General features: G+C 43.3%; 1 protein-coding gene across 1 annotated transcript; it reads left to right on the top strand.

The window, feature by feature from the left end:
• The first annotated feature begins 714 nt into the window (after positions 1-714).
• ISOC1 (isochorismatase domain containing 1) lies at positions 715-16,930 on the top strand. Its single transcript, XM_032425397.1, has 5 exons — positions 715-1,070; positions 10,234-10,353; positions 10,459-10,662; positions 12,291-12,407; positions 16,414-16,930. Exons 1-5 carry the CDS (start codon positions 768-770, stop codon positions 16,558-16,560), a joined length of 891 nt encoding a protein of 296 aa, XP_032281288.1. The 5' UTR covers positions 715-767; the 3' UTR covers positions 16,561-16,930.
• The last annotated feature ends 811 nt before the right edge of the window (positions 16,931-17,741 follow it).

The raw sequence follows: 17,741 nt of genomic DNA, 5'->3' as shown, positions 1-17,741 counted from the left end.
TAAGGCAGGGGATTACTTTATTTGACCTTATACTCACTTAAAAACAGAAAAACTCAGTTTGAATATAAAGTCTCGATTTTTACTCATAAACCTCTTTATATTTTGCAATTCCCAATCCAAGTTCTCCGTGAAATTGGGCTGAGATAAAGGGAGGCCAAGATCTCAAATTCACTCCTAGAGATACTGTATTCCATGGGACTGAAAAAATAGGAAATTCGGGGCCTCGGATGACCCTCCCAAGGAAACACTGGATTCTGCTGCTCTTCTTAGAGTCTCTATCAGTCCGACCTATAGGTTTTGACATTACTGCTGCCACCCCCGAAGAGGACTGCCCGCCTGTCTCCGCACAAGGCCAACAGGTAACCCGTCCCGGCAGATTCAGCCAGGCAACCCTGGCTCCCCAAGCACTACGTAAACTCCCCGCGAACAGCGCTCTTTCGAAGGGGGGCGGAGCGCGGGCGAAGGGGCGGGGGCACACACCTCTCCCGCGCACTAGGCGCGCCCCGGGGCCGCCCAGACAGGTCCAGGTTGGAGGGGGCGGTCCCGGCGGCGGGCGCAGGCGCTGGCTCGCGCGCACCCCGGCCCCACCGCCCAGCCCTCCGCCGCTGTCCGCCCTCTGCGGGGCGGGGAAGAGCGCGCGAGCGGCAGCCGCCAGGGCCCGCCCCTTCGCCGTCCCGAGCGGGCGGGCGGCGCGGGGAGGCGGGGCCGCGGCGGCCGGCCCAGTCTGCGCCTCGCTGGCCTCGGAGCTGGCAGACGCTCGGGGGAACATGGCGGCGGCGGAGCTGGCTGTCCCGGCGCTCCCCAATAGCGGCGGCGCGGGGGCGCCGTCGGGCACGGTCCCCGTGCTCTTCTGCTTCTCGGTCTTCGCGCGGCCCTCGTCCGTGCCGCACGGCGCGGGCTACGAGCTGCTCATCCAGAAGTTCCTCAGCCTGTACGGCGACCAGATCGACATGCACCGCAAATTCGTGGTGCAGCTCTTCGCCGAGGAGTGGGGCCAGTACGTGGACCTGCCCAAGGGCTTCGCGGTGAGCGAGCGCTGCAAGGTCCGCCTCGTGCCGCTTCAGATCCAGGTGGGTCCCGCGGGAGGGCCGCGCGCCCCGCCACTGTTCCCGGTACCCGCGCGTCCCTGTCCCCGCCCCCGCCGCGCTCCTCAGGTGCCCCGCGCCGCCCTGGCGCCGGGCCCTGCGCGCCTCGCTGGCTTGGAAGGGCTGCGCCGCGATTGCAGTCCTCGGGGACGGCCCAGAGAATGGGCCAGTCCGAAGGTGACGGTCACCAGCTGTCCTCGCCCGAAGCGGGGGCGTGGGCCTGCCAGCGCGTCCGGGCGGGCGAGAACGCCCCCACGTGTGTGGTCCTCGACCGCCCGCATCCGCTTTGTGTGCCAGGAGCAAGTCCAGCCGCCTGCGTAACCCAAGGGCTGTGCGGTACTAACTGTGATTTTTTGTGGGAGTGCTGCCGAATGGGGTAAAGAGTTGACGCGGAGTGTTGGCCTAAGGGTTTGTTACCCGGAGTTGTGTTTACCACTTGCGGAAACACAAACTTCAGGAGTCAGACCTTTCCCGGCTCCTCTCCCCAGCTTGCAGTTCCTGGAGCTTAAGCCTCCCCTAACCTTAAGTGCGTAGCCTCGTCCTGGTAACTGGTTACTGAATCTGTTGATGATATATGCGTCGCCTTCGTTGAAAAAGTCATTTGACTCCAGGACTGTAATACCTTGTTAATTACCCAACTTCCGCTCCACCAGGATTTTCCGATGGTGCTGGCTGAGAAAGTTGTTGCACCTGAGGATTATTTTATAGCTTTTAGATATTTTTTTTTTGAAGTCATGCACTAATAACTATGCGAGCCTGTCTCTTGTCCTTTTTACGCTCAGAGGCTTCACTGGAGGATTTTTATTTTTGAAAAGAGAGGACATAAGGTATATTTTAGGTACTACACTATCAATTTTTCTTTCGTTGAGAAACTGATAAGCCATTTCTTCGGAAGACCAAACTGAAATTTGGGAATCAGGCTTAGAAGGCATTTTAATATTCAAGTGTCATATTTATCTTTTTTTGTTTTTGCGTGTCATATTCTTAAGATTGTTCTCTAGATTTTTTTTTTTCCCCTAGCTGTAGTCAGCTAGCTGCAGAATTGATTTTGTTTCTTATCACCCCAGCACCCATGCCAGAAGCTTCCAAAGCAGATACTTTTACCTGGATAAATTTCCTGTGTTCAGAGGACAAAGGCTATGAGATTCCACTGTTTACCCCTGTGGGGATCCTAGAGGGATGATCTCTGATACCCCAGAATTTGCCCTGTTTTCCATACAGAGAATTGTGAGAATCGTGGTGGGTAGGTGTTTACTAGCCCCCCATTTTTATGTCTTCCAGAGTTTTCATGGCTGACACCTCTCTGCAGCCTTCCTTGTCAGTGTATTTAGGTTATTGTTGCCAAAATACCCAAGAAGTTGGATGCACCTTTGACAAATCCATTAATAAAGGCCAGAATCCAGATTCTAACTGAGGAGGTCTGGAGCTGAACTGAAGATGCAGACTTCTTTGTGATGCATTTCCTGTAGTGGTTGGGAGGGAGGGTGGGCTATATCTAGTAAGATGTTGTCAAACTAGCTACCCCCCGCACCCCACATTTCTAAGTCTGTTTTAACCCCCCAAAGTTCACATTTATTTATTTTGAAACATTCAAGGCCTAGGTCTGCCAACTCTTTTTAATGAAACATTCTGGAAATTAATGATGTATATGTGTATACCTGAAATGTCCTGTACATTCTCAAAAGCCATTTTATAATTCAGGTGACTTGTGGCTTTTGCTTGGTATAGGAGATAACATTTTTTTTGGTGCTGATGTTTAAAATAATTATAATAATAGCACAACTCTTTTCCATCTTTTTAAAAATGTTATTTATAGCCCACTAAATAGCCCAAGAGTTCTTAAGAGTCTGTTATATAATACTTTAAATATTTTAAAGTTTTTAACAATATTTTTCTTTATATTATCTCCTTTTAGTAATCATAATACTATGACTTCTTCGGCCCGGTGCCTCCTCCAGCCATAAAATAAATGTGGAAGGCTACACACACTCCATATATATCCGTAAAGCTATGCTGATACTTATTTGTATGTATATATGTGTCTATATATATATATATATATATATCCTTATGTGTGTATATACTCAGAAGTGAAAGGGAAGATAGTTGTTTTCATGAACGTTTTATTACACGTTTTTGGAACCTAGCTGTATGATCCTAGAGACATGGACATTTTATAGCTAAATGAGACCATAGAGTTCATCGCAAGAACATTTGAGTGGCAGCTTTAAGTGCCTGGCACGATGAATCCAAACATGGATAAGACCCCATTCTTGTTCCTTACCTGATAACCGAACTCTGATTTTGCAAAAGAGCGGAACATAGAGGAAATTTGCCCAAGGTTCTCTGGTAATGGGGGAGCATCAAGTCCTCCCTCGTAGCTGACTATAGCATTCATCTTCTCTCTTCGTGCTTAATGAAAATATCAAGCAGAATAGAGGACAGGCCACAAACTTGAACTTGTAATATTATTTGTTTGGCTGGTGTTCACTGTTCTTTGGAATCAATGCCTGTCACTTAGGAAGGCTCAAGATGGCCCATCAGTGAGGCCGTGCTCCTGGGGCACGATAGGCCCTTTCTCCCAGAGGCAGGGACAGAGAGCATAAGTTTGGCCCCATGTAGTCCACTGCTTAAATAATATAACTTGTTATTTCCTTGACCATAGAGCTTAGAGCCTCTAGGGCCCTGGCTCACATACTATATATTCTAGAGTATATTCTTAATTTACATAGGGGAGTGACTTTCTTTTCATGTTTGTTCTGTTACTGCTATGACCTTGTAAAACGCGGTGGTTTCCTGTGCCATACTTGTGCACCTCTGGTGGGTTAGCGGTTCTGTGGGGACCGATCGTTGAGACCCTCGGTGTCAGTATGGGACTTTGGAGTGTCGCCTTCTCTGAAATCATCTGTCACAGTGACCGAGCGTCTGCTGACAGCTCAGGTAGCTGAAGACAGCTCATGTTTTATGTGTCTTCGGCTTTGTCAGAATGCTTGAAGTCTGAGGCGTTTTGAGACGCAGAGGAAGAAAGGTAAATGAGAGGATTAAACGGTGGGCATTTGGGTCATTTTTATAACTTATAAGTTTTAATTTTTCCAAAGGCATTTCCCAAGTTTTTACTAACGGAAGCATTCAACCCTGCAAACTCCTGTACATTTGATATCCTACCACCACCAGTGTATTTTCCAGCTTGTCACCATGGAAGGCAGAGCCCGAACAGAAGAGAGGAAGAGGTGGACATGAGGAGGAGGATGCCAGTGAGGCCATTTTGCCTCCGGAGGAGGGAAGGCTCTGGCAGCTTCGTGTGGGGCGGGAGATAAGGACTTCCCTGGGAACGTTATTTTGACCTTTCCTGAGATGGTTAATTGGGAAGGGATTTGGCTCCAGCACCTTCACTTTCTTAGAGGTTTATTACTACTGTTATTATTTTTAACAGAGGGCATGACATTTACTAGCCAGAAGAGACCCCAGAGTTCATGGTGGGAAGGGAGAGAAGACAGGGTTTGGGAAGAAGAAGGAAAGGAATCTGTCCCCCCTTGGGCTCGCTGGTTTGAAGGTGGTGATTTCTGATTATGAAACCTTTACTGTGGGAGCACGTAGGAGGAGCAGATAGATAGTAATGCTCAGAAACAGTAGGAGCAGGCGGGACAGATCTCGGGGAGGTGAACAGTGTCAGGGCACTGAGAGGAAACATCTGGATCATGAGAGATGTGGTTGGTCTCTCCACCATTGGTTTGATGGGATTTTGTGTGTGTGTGTGTGTGTGTATGTGTGTGTGTAACTTCCAAAAAATTTAACATTTTAGATTACTGCACTGTATGCCTCTTTCCCCTTGTGGAGGCTACCTGTAAATAAGCTGTGTTTGAGCGTGGGAACTATGAATCTATTGATTGATTACATGAAGCCCATTGAAACCTTGAGGTAGCCCTCTGAGGTGGATACTGTTTTGTTGCTTTGTTACAGATTGAGACACTGCTGTTTGAAAATGTAAATGATTTGTCTGATTTCATGTGATTGAATTTAGGGAAATTGAGATTTGGTCTCAGATTCTAATGCCCACAGCTCTGCTGTGTAGGGAGCCTTGTAACCCCGGGGGAATCACGTCATAAAACTCTGTTTTAAGGGAGTCCATGTTGGAGCAAGGCCTTGCTGTAGCTGTGGTAATCACATTTCCTTGCAAATACTTGTGAGTGAAATAATGATATCCGACCGCCCTTCTGGACTCTCTCCTGAGCACATCATGCCTATCTTGTGACTCTCGTAGACTACCACAGTTTTGAACACATCCCACTTACAATTTGAAACTTTAATCATGCCTAAAGATACACAGTTTACTCACTGTAGTAGTTCGCGCTAGAAGGCTGTTATAACAAAGTACCACACCCTGAGTGGCTTCTACAACAGCAGTCTATTTCCGCACAGTCTGGAGGCTAGCAGTCAGGGTTGACTCCTTCTGAGGACCGTGAGGGAGAACCTCTTCCGTGCTTCTCTCCTGGCTCTTGGTGGTTTGCTGGCGATCTTTGGCATTGCTTGGCATATAAACCCATCACCTTCATCGCTGCCTTCATGTTCCCAAGGCCTTCTCTGTCCAAATTGCCTCTTTTTATAAGGATGCTAGTCATGTTGGTGTCGGCACTCAGCCCTGCCCCAGTGTGACCTCATCTTGACTAATTATTTTTCAATGATTCTGTTTCCAAATAAGGTCACTTTCTGAGGTCCCAGGGGGTTAGGAATTCAACATACGGATTTCGGGGGACAGAATTCAACATGTAACACTCACCGTGAATTGCTTTTATGGAAGAACAGAACTGGGGCACGGAAAGAACATCACTGAGCAAGGCCAGCCTCCCTGTATGTGCCCGTCCTGAGTAACCAGGGACACTTAGCAGAGGAGGGACGCATTCCTTGCAGATGGACAGCCACTGTTAGAAAATGGTCAGAACATAGGTGGTAGTGAAGAAAGGGAAATACTGTCATGATAACCAGAATAATGGGACTTGGGGGTGAAAAGTCTTTTGACTGTGAAATTTAAGGTCAGATTCCAGCTATGACATTTCTTAAGAAAGTGGACAAAAATTTATACTTGAAATTGATCTCTGAAACTCTTGCTTGAGGAGGCTATTGGCTCTGATCAGTTTTTTGTATTTAAATAGGTTTATTGAAATATGTATTATCTATGTGTGTGTATGTATAGAGATGTTTGTAGATACATAGGTATATGAAAGTGTGTATGCACACACATATTTTTATATGTGATTTTTTTCATGTTTCTTGAATATGCAATGATCTGTAATTGCTGTTTTTTACTTGTGACGGCATTTGGGCAAGTGTACTTTTAATTGGTTATCTTGCAGTTAGAGCGTGTGTCCGAGCAGCATTTTTAGTTATCTACACGGTTTGGGTTTAAGAGAAATTCATGACTGAAATTAAGAAGTCTCCGGATTTGGGGCGCCTGGGTGGCTCAGTCGTTAAGCGTCTGCCTTTGGCTCAGGTCATGATCCCGGGGCCCTGGGATCGAGCCCTGCATCAGGCTCTCTGCTCGGTGGGAAGCCTGCTTCTCCCTTTCCCACTGTTCTCTCTTGCTCGCTGTATCTCTCTGTCAAATAAATAAATAAAATCTTTAAAAAAAAAAAAAAAAAGTCTCCGGATTTTAGACTCAGGGTGTAATTTAATAACTTACTTGAATTCATGTGGATTTGGGGGCGAGTTGGCGGGACATGGTTAGAGTTTTTCAGGGTTGTTTTTTTGTTTGTTTTTTCTCCTTTTTATTGTAGCCTCAAAGCCTTCTTTTTGGCTTATCAATTATGCAGGTTATTCATAAAGTAGCATTTTTTTTCCCCAACTACCATAGTGTAGGGATACTTTTTTTGTTGTTTTCTTTTAAAAAAAAAAAAAGCTTTTAGTTTTAGCGCAGTGTTAGACTTACAGCAAAGTTGCAGAGATCGCTCAGAGAGATCCTGGATACTTGTACCAGTTTCCCCCCCTGACTAACATCTTACATTACTGGGCACAATGCTGGTCACAGCCAAGGAACCAGCATTGGTACATATGATTCTCTGAGCTCTACACTGTATTCACATTACACCAGTTTTTCCCGAGTGCCATTTTTCTCTTCTACAATCCATTCTTGGATGCTAATTATGTCTAGTTGTCATGTCTTTCTAGGCTCCCCTGGGCAATGACAGTTTTTCAGATTTGTATTGTTTTTGATGACATGATGGTTTTGACGAGTATTGGTCAGATATTTTGGTAGAATGTACCTCGGTTTTGGTTTATCTGATGTTTTTCTCATGCTTCAAATGGGGTTGTGGGATTTTGAGAGGCAGATCGTGAAGGTCGTTCTCATCACGTTTTTTCAAGATGGTACGCTATCAGTGTGGCATCACTGATTATCTTGGTTTTGATCACCCGGCTGAGGCAGTGTCTGCCAGGTTTTCCCACTGTCAATAGTCACCTGACCCCCTCTGTATTCTACTTTGAGGAAGCAAATTACTTCATGCCACATCCAAGGGGATGTCAGGAGTTTGACTCTGTCTTACAGAGAGGAGGATATCTGGGCATTTTTGATTCACTAAATTATAACCAGTCTTCTCTGCACAAAAACATGCCTTGTCACATTATCTCTGTCGTTTCTGTTTGCTGAAGGTTAATAGATGAGTTCCTGTACTAAAAGGGTTTTGCAAGGTGGTGAGGATTTTATGGCAGCATTTTCTGACGTCCTCAGTCTGTGTCTACTATGACGTATATCTGATGTGGCCCCCTGCCCAGAACAGGAGACCTCACAGCTGAAAGGAGGTAGGAACAGAAACCCCAGGAGACCACAACTATGAATATTTAGGGTTTCTGGGTAGGTAAGGCTTTATTCCTTTAAGTATCCCAATAGTAAATATTTTGGCCATTTCAATATCGTAGTCCTGAAGTATTATATAATTTAACATTTTCTTATTGAGTGTGCTAAAATGATGTCCCAATTTATAAGTTATATACATACTTCTCCACTAGAAGTCTAGATGTGGAACTAGTTGAGTTTTGATCTTTCAGTGTATTTTGAATCTTGTCTCTGTCATCTATCATTTCTTGCTGATACCAGTTTGCCTATCTCCAGCAGCTTCCGTTCTGATTTGCTGTTTATAACCTTCTGTGAATTTAGGGTCAGGATGACTGAACTTGTTAGGAATGCATACTGAGTTTGTCCATTATCTGAGATGAGATCTGCAAGCTGGAGATAAAGCAGCTATGAGCCCTAAGTATGATAATGGTTGGCCATCCGGCACACTTACTTTGGTTTACTTGGCCTGCTTACTGCTTTCACTGCTGTGGAATGACGAGAATGGCTGAGTTGCATTGCTCTAATTTGAAACTGACCAGTTGCAGGTAAACCACATTCCGTCATGTGCCCTAAACACATTGTGGGTGTCTAGGGACCCACTTAGACTTTGAGCCCTTTGATCCAAAATTTAATTTTTCCTGAGAATTTAAAATACCTATTTATAAATAGTGATTGGTTTTAAAAAATTGTGTCCTAGGTACTTATATATACATGCTCACTGTTTTGGAAAATGATACTTGCATTAAAAATTTAAGGGAGCAAACAGTTAAAGATAGAATATATAATTTAAGATGCTTGAATATTTATTTTAATCATACTTTATTGGCAAAGTAGGGAAACCCTATGCATAGTGTTAGAATTACAGATGGCACTCCCATTCTGCCATGAACTTGGTCTGTAGAGTTCACACCGAAGGGAGATGGGTACCAGAGCACCTAGATAAGAAAGTACAAACTCACTGGAAGGATAAAAGATTCCTTTTAATGATTCACTTAATTCCTGTGGTGACTGTTTCCTGAGAGTAGCCCTCAGTAGTAGGGTCTGTAGGGAGGGTCTAGGGCCAGGCTGGTGGGGAAGCCACCACCATGTAATAGGGACACAGGTTTCTCTAGAAAATTATTAACAGCTATTATCCATGGGTGGTTTTAGGGCAAAATGGGAAAGTTAGAGGGGAGATCTAAGGGCTGGCTAGTAAGAGGAGGGGCGTGGGTTCATTCAGGACTGGACTGCTTCCTCTACAGTGCTTTCTGAAATTTGAGAAGGTAAGAAGAAAAGCATCATGGACCTTTAAGAATCCATGAGTGACATGAAATTCTTAACATTCACCAGTGGTTTTCACTTCTTTTGTAGATTCATACTGGGCCCAAGTTGTTCCTGTAGAGCGACTCTGGCAATTAATTAAAGCTGGGTAATCTAATGCCTGTTTTTAACGTTAATTCATTAATTTCCTGATGGTGATGAATATGTTGAAGAATGCAGGTGTCCAATTTATGTCTGTCCATTGAACAGTGGTGATGTGCCTGGCATCATTTCATTGCATTTCTTTCTTGAACTCTGAGAGAAGTTATTCCTGAGAACAGCATCTTAATATTTCTGTCTTGATGACAGAGCGATTCTGGATTTGTTTCTGTTTTTTCAGTGTTATGTTCCATAGTCTCTGCTACAGATTATTTTCAGGATTACTTTTCGTACTTGTAAGCAGTGCCATCATCAAACTTAGTTGTTCACTATTGTAACATTTTTTTCTAATTATAAAAGCAATGCATATTTTTAAATAACATTTGGGAGGTTTTTAGGTAGCATTTGGAGAAGGTAAGAAACGTATAAAGAAAAAATATTACCAGCACCCATAACTGTGTAACTACTTGTTAATACTTTCATATATTTGCTTCTGCCTTCTATTTGTATTTTTACATGATTGAGATACTGTTGAACTGTGCTCTCTTTTTAAAATTAACATTAGATCATGAGTATTTCTTCATAGGTGGTTCAAATATTTTGAACACTTATTTTCATATGTTATTTTAGTTCTCTAAAAAAATGTTTTATCATGGGACTGTGTTAAAATTTGTGAAATCATTTCTGTATTGTTGGTCCTTGATTTATTTCTCATTTTCACTATTAAAAGCAATTCAGTCAACATCTTTGTGGATAACTTTTTTTTTTTTTCTGTAATTCGGATCTCTTCTTTTGGATAATAGTTGTAGAAATTGACTTACTGGGTCAAACAGTAGGAACACTTTTCTCCTTTATTGACCTCCACTGAAAATAAATGTCGTTGTATAACGAGTGCCAAATCCTTCTTTTTTCTTTTCTCCTCAGCTCACCACCCTGGGAAATCTTACACCTTCAAGCACTGTGTTTTTCTGCTGTGATATGCAGGAACGATTCAGACCAGCCATCAAATATTTTGGGGATATTATTAGTGTGGGACAAAGATTGGTATGTTTGCTTGTTTATTTTTTCCAATTTCCTGAAGCATGATATACATGTATATATTTACAGATATGTATATTGCTAATTATCTTTGGTTTTTGTTTTTTCCAGTTACAAGGGGCCCGAATGTTAGGAATTCCAGTTATTGTAACAGAACAGTACCCTAAAGGTCTTGGAAGCACCGTTCAAGAAATTGATCTAACAGGTGTAAAACTCGTCCTTCCAAAGACCAAGTTTTCAATGGTAGTACCAGAAGTAGAAGCAGCGTTAGCTGAGATTCCTGGAGTCCGGAGTGTTGTATTATTTGGAGTAGAAGTAAGTGCCTATTGTTATGTTTGGGATACAATAGCATTTGTAGAAGAACTTGGTTATTTTGACAGTGCAATTTTATATATAGACTAGGTGGTAGGTGATAGTAATGATGAAAAACATCCACCCTTTATTGAGTGTTGACTCTTTGCATGGCAGTGATCTGTATCTCTTCATTCATTTAACACTCCCAGTGACTTTCTGAGCCAATTAAGTACTTTTGGTCTCCCCCTGTTACAGATGAGGAAACTAAAACACACATGCTATACAATTTGCTTGAGGCATGTAGCTGGTTAAGGGATGGAGTTGGATTTGAATCTAGGCTGATCAATTCTTGGGCCTTTGCTTTTAACTACTACTTTTGGGGCACATTTTCATCAGAGGCATTATTTTTATTTATGTGTTGTAGGATTTCACCTTGGTCATATTTTTGCTGTAGAAAAACCTTAGAAGTCATGTAGTTCATTGTCCTTTATGCTTAAATCACTGACATATCTTTTTAAAAAATACTCATGGATTCCTCATGCTGATTAAAATGATTTTTGTTGATCTCTTTTTTTGCATATGTATAAACAAGATATATGTATTTATTCATAGCATTTAAACAGCTATTGAATTACATTTAAGAATTATGGAAAAAATCATAAATACAATGAAATCCAAATAGTATTAATTTAATATACCTATGATGGTAGGTTTTATACAGTAGGTTTTAAGAGTAGAAAGATGCAGCCTTAGGTTTAGGTGTGCATTAAATATTTTTGTATCTTGACTTCAATAATGATAATATAGAGGAAGCCTGTTTATGTAAATATGTCATGCCAAATATTGTCGCTGACTTGGGCACTTTTTTTGCTCATTCATCATTATTAGACCTCATGCCTAATCAAAATCATCTTTGAACACTCCTCCAGTGCCAATTTTAATGGCATGTCAGTTGATAATTCTCCAAAGCTCACTCGTCACACGCACATAAGGTTGGAATCCTGGTATGATTGAAATGTGCTTTCATTGCTTATATAACGGAGCTCTTGTCGGGCATGGTTTTGCTCTGTATTCTCTGCTAATGAATTGTTACAAGTTAGTACCTACAAAGATGGAATCTCTATAATACATCTGCTTGTGCTGTATACTGGATATTTTTTGCCTTTGTCACTTGTTATTTTTAACTTGGCCTACCTTTACTACTGGATACCTCGTACCAACTTAGTTTTTCTACTTGTTTCTCCGTCTCCAGTACTGCTGACTCATTCTTTGTGTTAGGCACTCAGAGTGAGTTCAGAAATAAACCAACCGCGAGTGGCATCAAAATGGAGTGGTGGTAGTCAGCCCTAGGAAGGTCATCTAGATGACAGATGAAAATCTTTTTAAAAAAATTCTCATGGAGCTCCAAGAATATGTTCGAGGATCCTAGTATGAGGAAGCGTGATGTAATCCAATTTCTGACTTTACAGTGAGGAAACCAAAGCCTGAGATGCTGTTTATTTTCAAGATCACCTAGCAAGTTAGAGGCAAAATCAGATGTAGGACGAGGTCATGAGAACTGTAGTGCTTTTTCTTGCTTTATCGTGTTGTTGCATGTTTGTAAAATGTGTGACTGCATTATTACGTAGGATTTTTAATTTTCCTCCTAGACTCATGTGTGCATCCAGCAAACAGCTCTGGAGCTAGTTGGCCGAGGTATTGAGGTTCATATTGTTGCTGATGCCACCTCATCGAGAAGCATGATGGATCGGGTGTTTGCTCTTGAGGTAATTGTCCTGCTTGAAAATAAATAATTTATCAACGTTTCCCAGTTAATTCGAAGAATCATGAATACTTCATAGCAATGAAAGAGTGACATCTTCAATTTTAGTTTCTTCTAACAACATCAGACTCATCGACTTTCAGAGTCTTGATGGTGCGCTGACTGCCATTTGAGGTCTTGCCACTAAATCTTGTTTCATATCCTCTGTCTCCTCAGATCTAGATTTCTGGTCACACCAAAAGCTCTTGTACATCTTTCCTCATAACTTTGCTATAGTTTGATGCATGAACTTGTAAGAGGCATTCTGGTAAGGTTAATCTGCATCATTGAGAGATTTGCAAATCAGAAACAGCCCACCTAGGTTGAACTCAGCCCAGCCCTAGGGCATGGTGGGCCTAAGACTGGTTCAGCCTCTGTTGGGTTTTCTCGGACTTGAATTTCTGGGCATGGGAGGTGTGTGAGTGCCCGTGGACGCCACTCACACACAGTGTTTCTTGGCTGTCTGCCCCAGAGGGTCAGGGTGGACCACGGTCAGGGAATCAGAGATGTTTTGTCAGTTTTGCTTAACAGTACTCTTTCATAAGCGTTTTCTCTTCCAAGACTGTTGAAAAGCAAACTACCACATAATCCTTTGAAACAGGTCATTCCATATTGTGGATTGTTGTCTCTCTCACATTTAATTCTAGTTCTGTAATAATTTTAGCATGTCCATGTGGATTGAGTTGGCATGTTCTTTAACTGATGATTTTTACTGAGAATGGGAGATACAGATATTTTTGTTGTTGTTGTTGAGATCCTCTGGTGTTCAGGCCCAAGCTGGCCTATGAACCACTTTCTCTGTTGGACTGCAGAGTCATCGCGTTAGCCGAGAGCGTTCCCAGGGGTGTTGAGGTAGAGCACATGAGAGCGTCAGAGGCCAGGAAGGAGCAAAGTCAGTGCAGAGGGCCGATGCGGAAGCAAGTCTGGGCTTGGCAGCAGCAGTTTCTTTAAGGCCCTGGTTGGCCGTCCCTTCTCTAGGAAGGCTGAGCTCCAGAACTTGAAGTGTTTCCACGGAAGTGGAAAACTAAAAACATCCAAAAATAACAATAATCTTGCTTATAAAGAAATTGCAAGGACTTTTGTCCTCCGATCAAATCAGTTTTTGAGACATGTCTTTATTATGGCATTTATTACAGAAAATTATGATGGTTGGCACTTCTGTCTTCTCCTAAGACTGGGAATAAAAACATGGTGAACCTCTTTACCGTCTGACACTCTGAGAAGTAGTCTGACCTCAGTGATTAGGAGTCCAGACCCGGGAGGGATAACACGGGTTTGAACGCAGGTCTTAATTTTCGATGGAGGTGTTGTAGTCTGTACCTGAGGTATTGGGAGAAAGGTTAGTTTTTTTTTTTCTCTTACTGTAGGACTTTGAAAGTTAAAGAGCAATCCGGCCAGCTCGCCTTCCCTGTTCCTTTAGAACATAGCTACTCACGGAATTCCTGAGACTACCCATATTGCCTGTTGAGATTATTATACTAATAAGATTTTAGTTACTATTACTGAAACTTCAGTGCTGGGGTTTGTGGCATGTGCTTTCTTCAACAGAATATTTTGAGCACCGACCATTTGTCAGGCATTGTTTTTTCCAACTAGTAATTGTAGAGTAAATGTAAAATAAAATAGAATGAAACCCTCTCTGGAACTTGATACCCTTGGACTTGTGGGGGCGCGGGGGGTGTTCATGTTGATTGGAAATTTACTGGGTTTAGGTTTTTTTTTTTCCCCCTTTGCCCTCTCTGAAAGCCTCGTGGCTTTGTGCCCTTGCATTTTGAGGTTTGTGGGTCAGAGTACCTTTGCCTTTGGCCTTGCTGGACTGATTTTGTGAGTGTAGGGGATGGACTTGGGAAGCCGACGAAGCCCTATACCTGTGTGCATTAAAGAGCCACTGTTTGAAGTTTTCACCTCATTTTCAGCCAGGAGAGAACGAGAATTTGGGAGCAGGGCTGTAGGTGTCCTAATAGCACACGTGAGTGTGCACAAACCTGCCCGTCTACAGAAGCTGTTGCTTTTCTCTTTCTGCCCAGTTACCTTTCAGTTTGGGGTTGGCAGATACCGTGGGAAGGTGTGGGAGGCTGTTTGGAAAACTTTGCATGTTGCTGAGCCGCGCCTTCTGCTTTCACAGGTTTTTGGCTTGATTTTTTTTTTTTTTTTTTTGAATCCAGTCACCCTTGGCCATAGCTCCGTCTTGAAGCTACGGAATGCTGCGTTGGTGTCAGGTGACTAGGATGTGTCTCTGTGCCTCGAGCATCCCAGCCTCCCTCTGCCCTGGTGACCCAACTCTCAGCCTCACCGAGGAGTGTTGGCCTGGAGTCAACCAGACTGTGGTCAGCGGAGCACTGGGGAATGCTGGTGTTTTGGGGGTCATCAGCTTTCTTCCTTAGACCTGGGAACAGTTCTCTGTCCTTCCTGCCTCACGAAGGACCTAGAAAGATGAGCGAGAACTGACCTCTGTCGGCACTTTTGCACGTATCAGGCACTTTCACAGACACTGCAAGTGTGTGATTGAGAATCAGAGTGACTCATTGAGAGTCCCCCGATTGAACCGCGGGCGGGGAGGGAGGCCGGGCCGGGCCTCCAGCTGGTGAGCGCGGGAGCCGCGTTTGACACCTGACAGCTGAGCTGCAGCTAGTCTTACGTTTGCCCCCTGCTCTTCTCTGGGAGGGAAGCACACGGTCCTGGAGATTTCTAAAGGTTTTGATAGGATCGTCAGAAGTGGACTAAAAGGAGGACTTTAGTTTCCAGAAGTCTTTAGAAAACTCGCTTTCGGGTATTTGTCCCCAACATAAAGGGTACCAGCATGCTTGGGTTTTTTTCTCCCTCTTTCCTGCGTAATCCTGCTTGAGCGTTCTGGTCAGCTGCTCTGCCTGCTCTTCTGCACGTTCTCCTGGGCTGGGGTCCACACTGGCTTCCCAGGAAGTGGGCTCTGGCTTCTCCCTCCTGCGTGCTTGGGCACAAAAAGGGAGAGTTTGCTCTGCCCGTGGGAAGGTTGGGCCTGCGCATCCGCAAGTGTCTGAAGGCGTCACCTTCACTCTACGAGGATGTCCTGGCTCTTGTCCTGACTCCTCCTTCATGAGGAATGACTGCTCCGGGTCTTTTCCTCTGGCCTGCCTAGGAATTGTGTCTAACCACCTGTCTTCCATGGTTCTTAGAGCTGATGGTTCTTGGGACAGCAGTTGGCCGGGTTTTTCCCTATGGTTTCTGATAATAGAGACAGCCAGAGAAGACGTCTCTTAACTCCAGAATTCTCTCTCATTCCCTTCTCTGCCCCTCTCCTGCTTGTTCTCGACTTTGTCTTCTTTGCCCTCCTCTCTCCATCCTTCCCTCCTTGAGACTTCTGTCCTTGCTTCTCTATTACAGTTCCACTGGGGCGATTTGGCAAGGACCTTCTTTGACCTGTCAGCGAAACTTTAAATTTTATGCTCTTGTTTCGTGATTCTGAAGTTTATGGTGGTGGCGGTGCTGGTGGGTCTGTTATCAGCCCAGGGGCACATTCTCACACGTGTGCCCCTGAGGCTCTCCTACCACCAGTCATTTCTTACTTATGAGAAGGACACACATCGCTGTATATCAGATGTATGTCAGATGTTTGGAGACAGAAAAAGGAAATCAAAGATCATTGTTTTACACTCATAGTCTTGATTTCCCTTCTGTCCCTGGCACTTAGAAGTCATAATATTAGCTTCATGTTTTCTTTTGCTTATTTCTAGTCCGTATTACTGATATCGAGAATAATCATAATGGGTTTGTGGTGTGACTAGTTTGAAATCTGTCCCCATCACTGGATTTGATGGTCTGGCTAAGGACCATGGTTTTTACACATGATCTTAGCCACAAGGCTAAGAAGCGACTGGACCATGGTTTTAGTAGAAGACACTAATTATTGTGACCCGCCATAGCTTTTGCTGTTGTAATACAGTGTTCCTTGTCATGCTCATTTCTTGATTTGTCCTTTTTTTTTTTTTTTAAAGCGTCTTGCTCGAACCGGGATCATAGTGACCACGAGCGAGGCCGTTCTGCTGCAGCTGCTGGCAGATAAAGACCATCCAAAATTCAAGGAAATTCAGAATTTAATTAAGGCGTGTGCTCCAGAGTCAGGCCTGCTTTCCAAAGTATAAGGACATTTGAAGGACTGGTATGGTACTCACCATCAGGTGACAGGACTGTAAGCCCACACTAGCTCTTGTCTCTACTAGAATTAAAATGTTAAAGTCAAAACTTGGCTCCTTTTTTGCGCCTCTTAGTCAAACATAACCAGTTAGACCATTTGGGTGCCAGCATTTAGTTACAAATGTCAAAGGCTTCAGGTGCTGCCTATCTTCTTCTTCTTCTTCTAATTCTTTTTTTTTTGTTAATGTGCTTTTATTTATTAAAAAAAATTATAATGGAGGTGTCTGTTTTGTGTATACTGTATCCACTGGTCATTTTTTTTTTTTTTTAAGATTTTATTTATTTATTTGAGAGAGAGAGAATGAGAGAGAGCACATGAGAGGGGGGAGGGTCAGAGGGAGAAGCAGACTCCCCGCTGAGCAGGGAGCCCGATGCGGGACTCGATCCCGGGACTCCAGGATCATGACCTGAGCCAAAGGCAGTCGCTTAACCAACTGAGCCACCCAGGCGCCCGCCACTGGTCATTATTTTTTAAAGTGAATACTCTCGTGATGTTTTCTTAAATTGTGCACTGTAAAAAAAAAAAAAATGTACCGGTAATGGTTTGACTTCCGTAGTATTGTTAAGATGTCTGTTGTGGTATGGACTCAGTGCTTTTACTTTACAAGTAGATTGAAATAGGATTATTAGGTGAGAATTTCAAACAGGCCTGTGGATCATGCTACCCTTTCCTTCACAATGCAGTCAACTACTTGAGTGAGTTGCATTGATCTAACCAAACAAATGTATATTGAATAATTATATGTCTTTCTTGACGTTGCTAATTTTCTTATTCTAGTTGCCGTCACTCATTCTCTGTTAATGTTCTCTCTCTCTCTTTTTTTAGCAGAATCTTTTACTTAGAAATACTCATTGGGCCATTCTTTGTTTTAATTTTGCAAACAGAATGGTTTGCAATGTTACAAAATTAGTGGAGAGCTGTTTTAAATTTTTTACTTTGGCCAAATGTGTTTGCGACAGTGTTGAATACATCTTCTAATATGCACCAGATTTAGCAAAGAGTTACAGGTTGGATAAAATGGAGTTTTCAAACGTCCATATTCTTATTTGGTTTTTTCTCTACCTACCCTCCAAATATTATAGTTAACGCAAAGGCTTGAGTCATGATTTGATCGTGTTAATTTTGTAG

The sequence above is a fragment of the Phoca vitulina genome, unplaced genomic scaffold, assembly GCF_004348235.1.
Source record: "Phoca vitulina isolate PV1807 unplaced genomic scaffold, GSC_HSeal_1.0 scaffold32, whole genome shotgun sequence".
NCBI lineage: Eukaryota > Metazoa > Chordata > Mammalia > Carnivora > Phocidae > Phoca > Phoca vitulina.
Note: the sequence above shows the minus strand (reverse complement) of the source record. Positions and strands in the feature narration are given on the sequence as shown.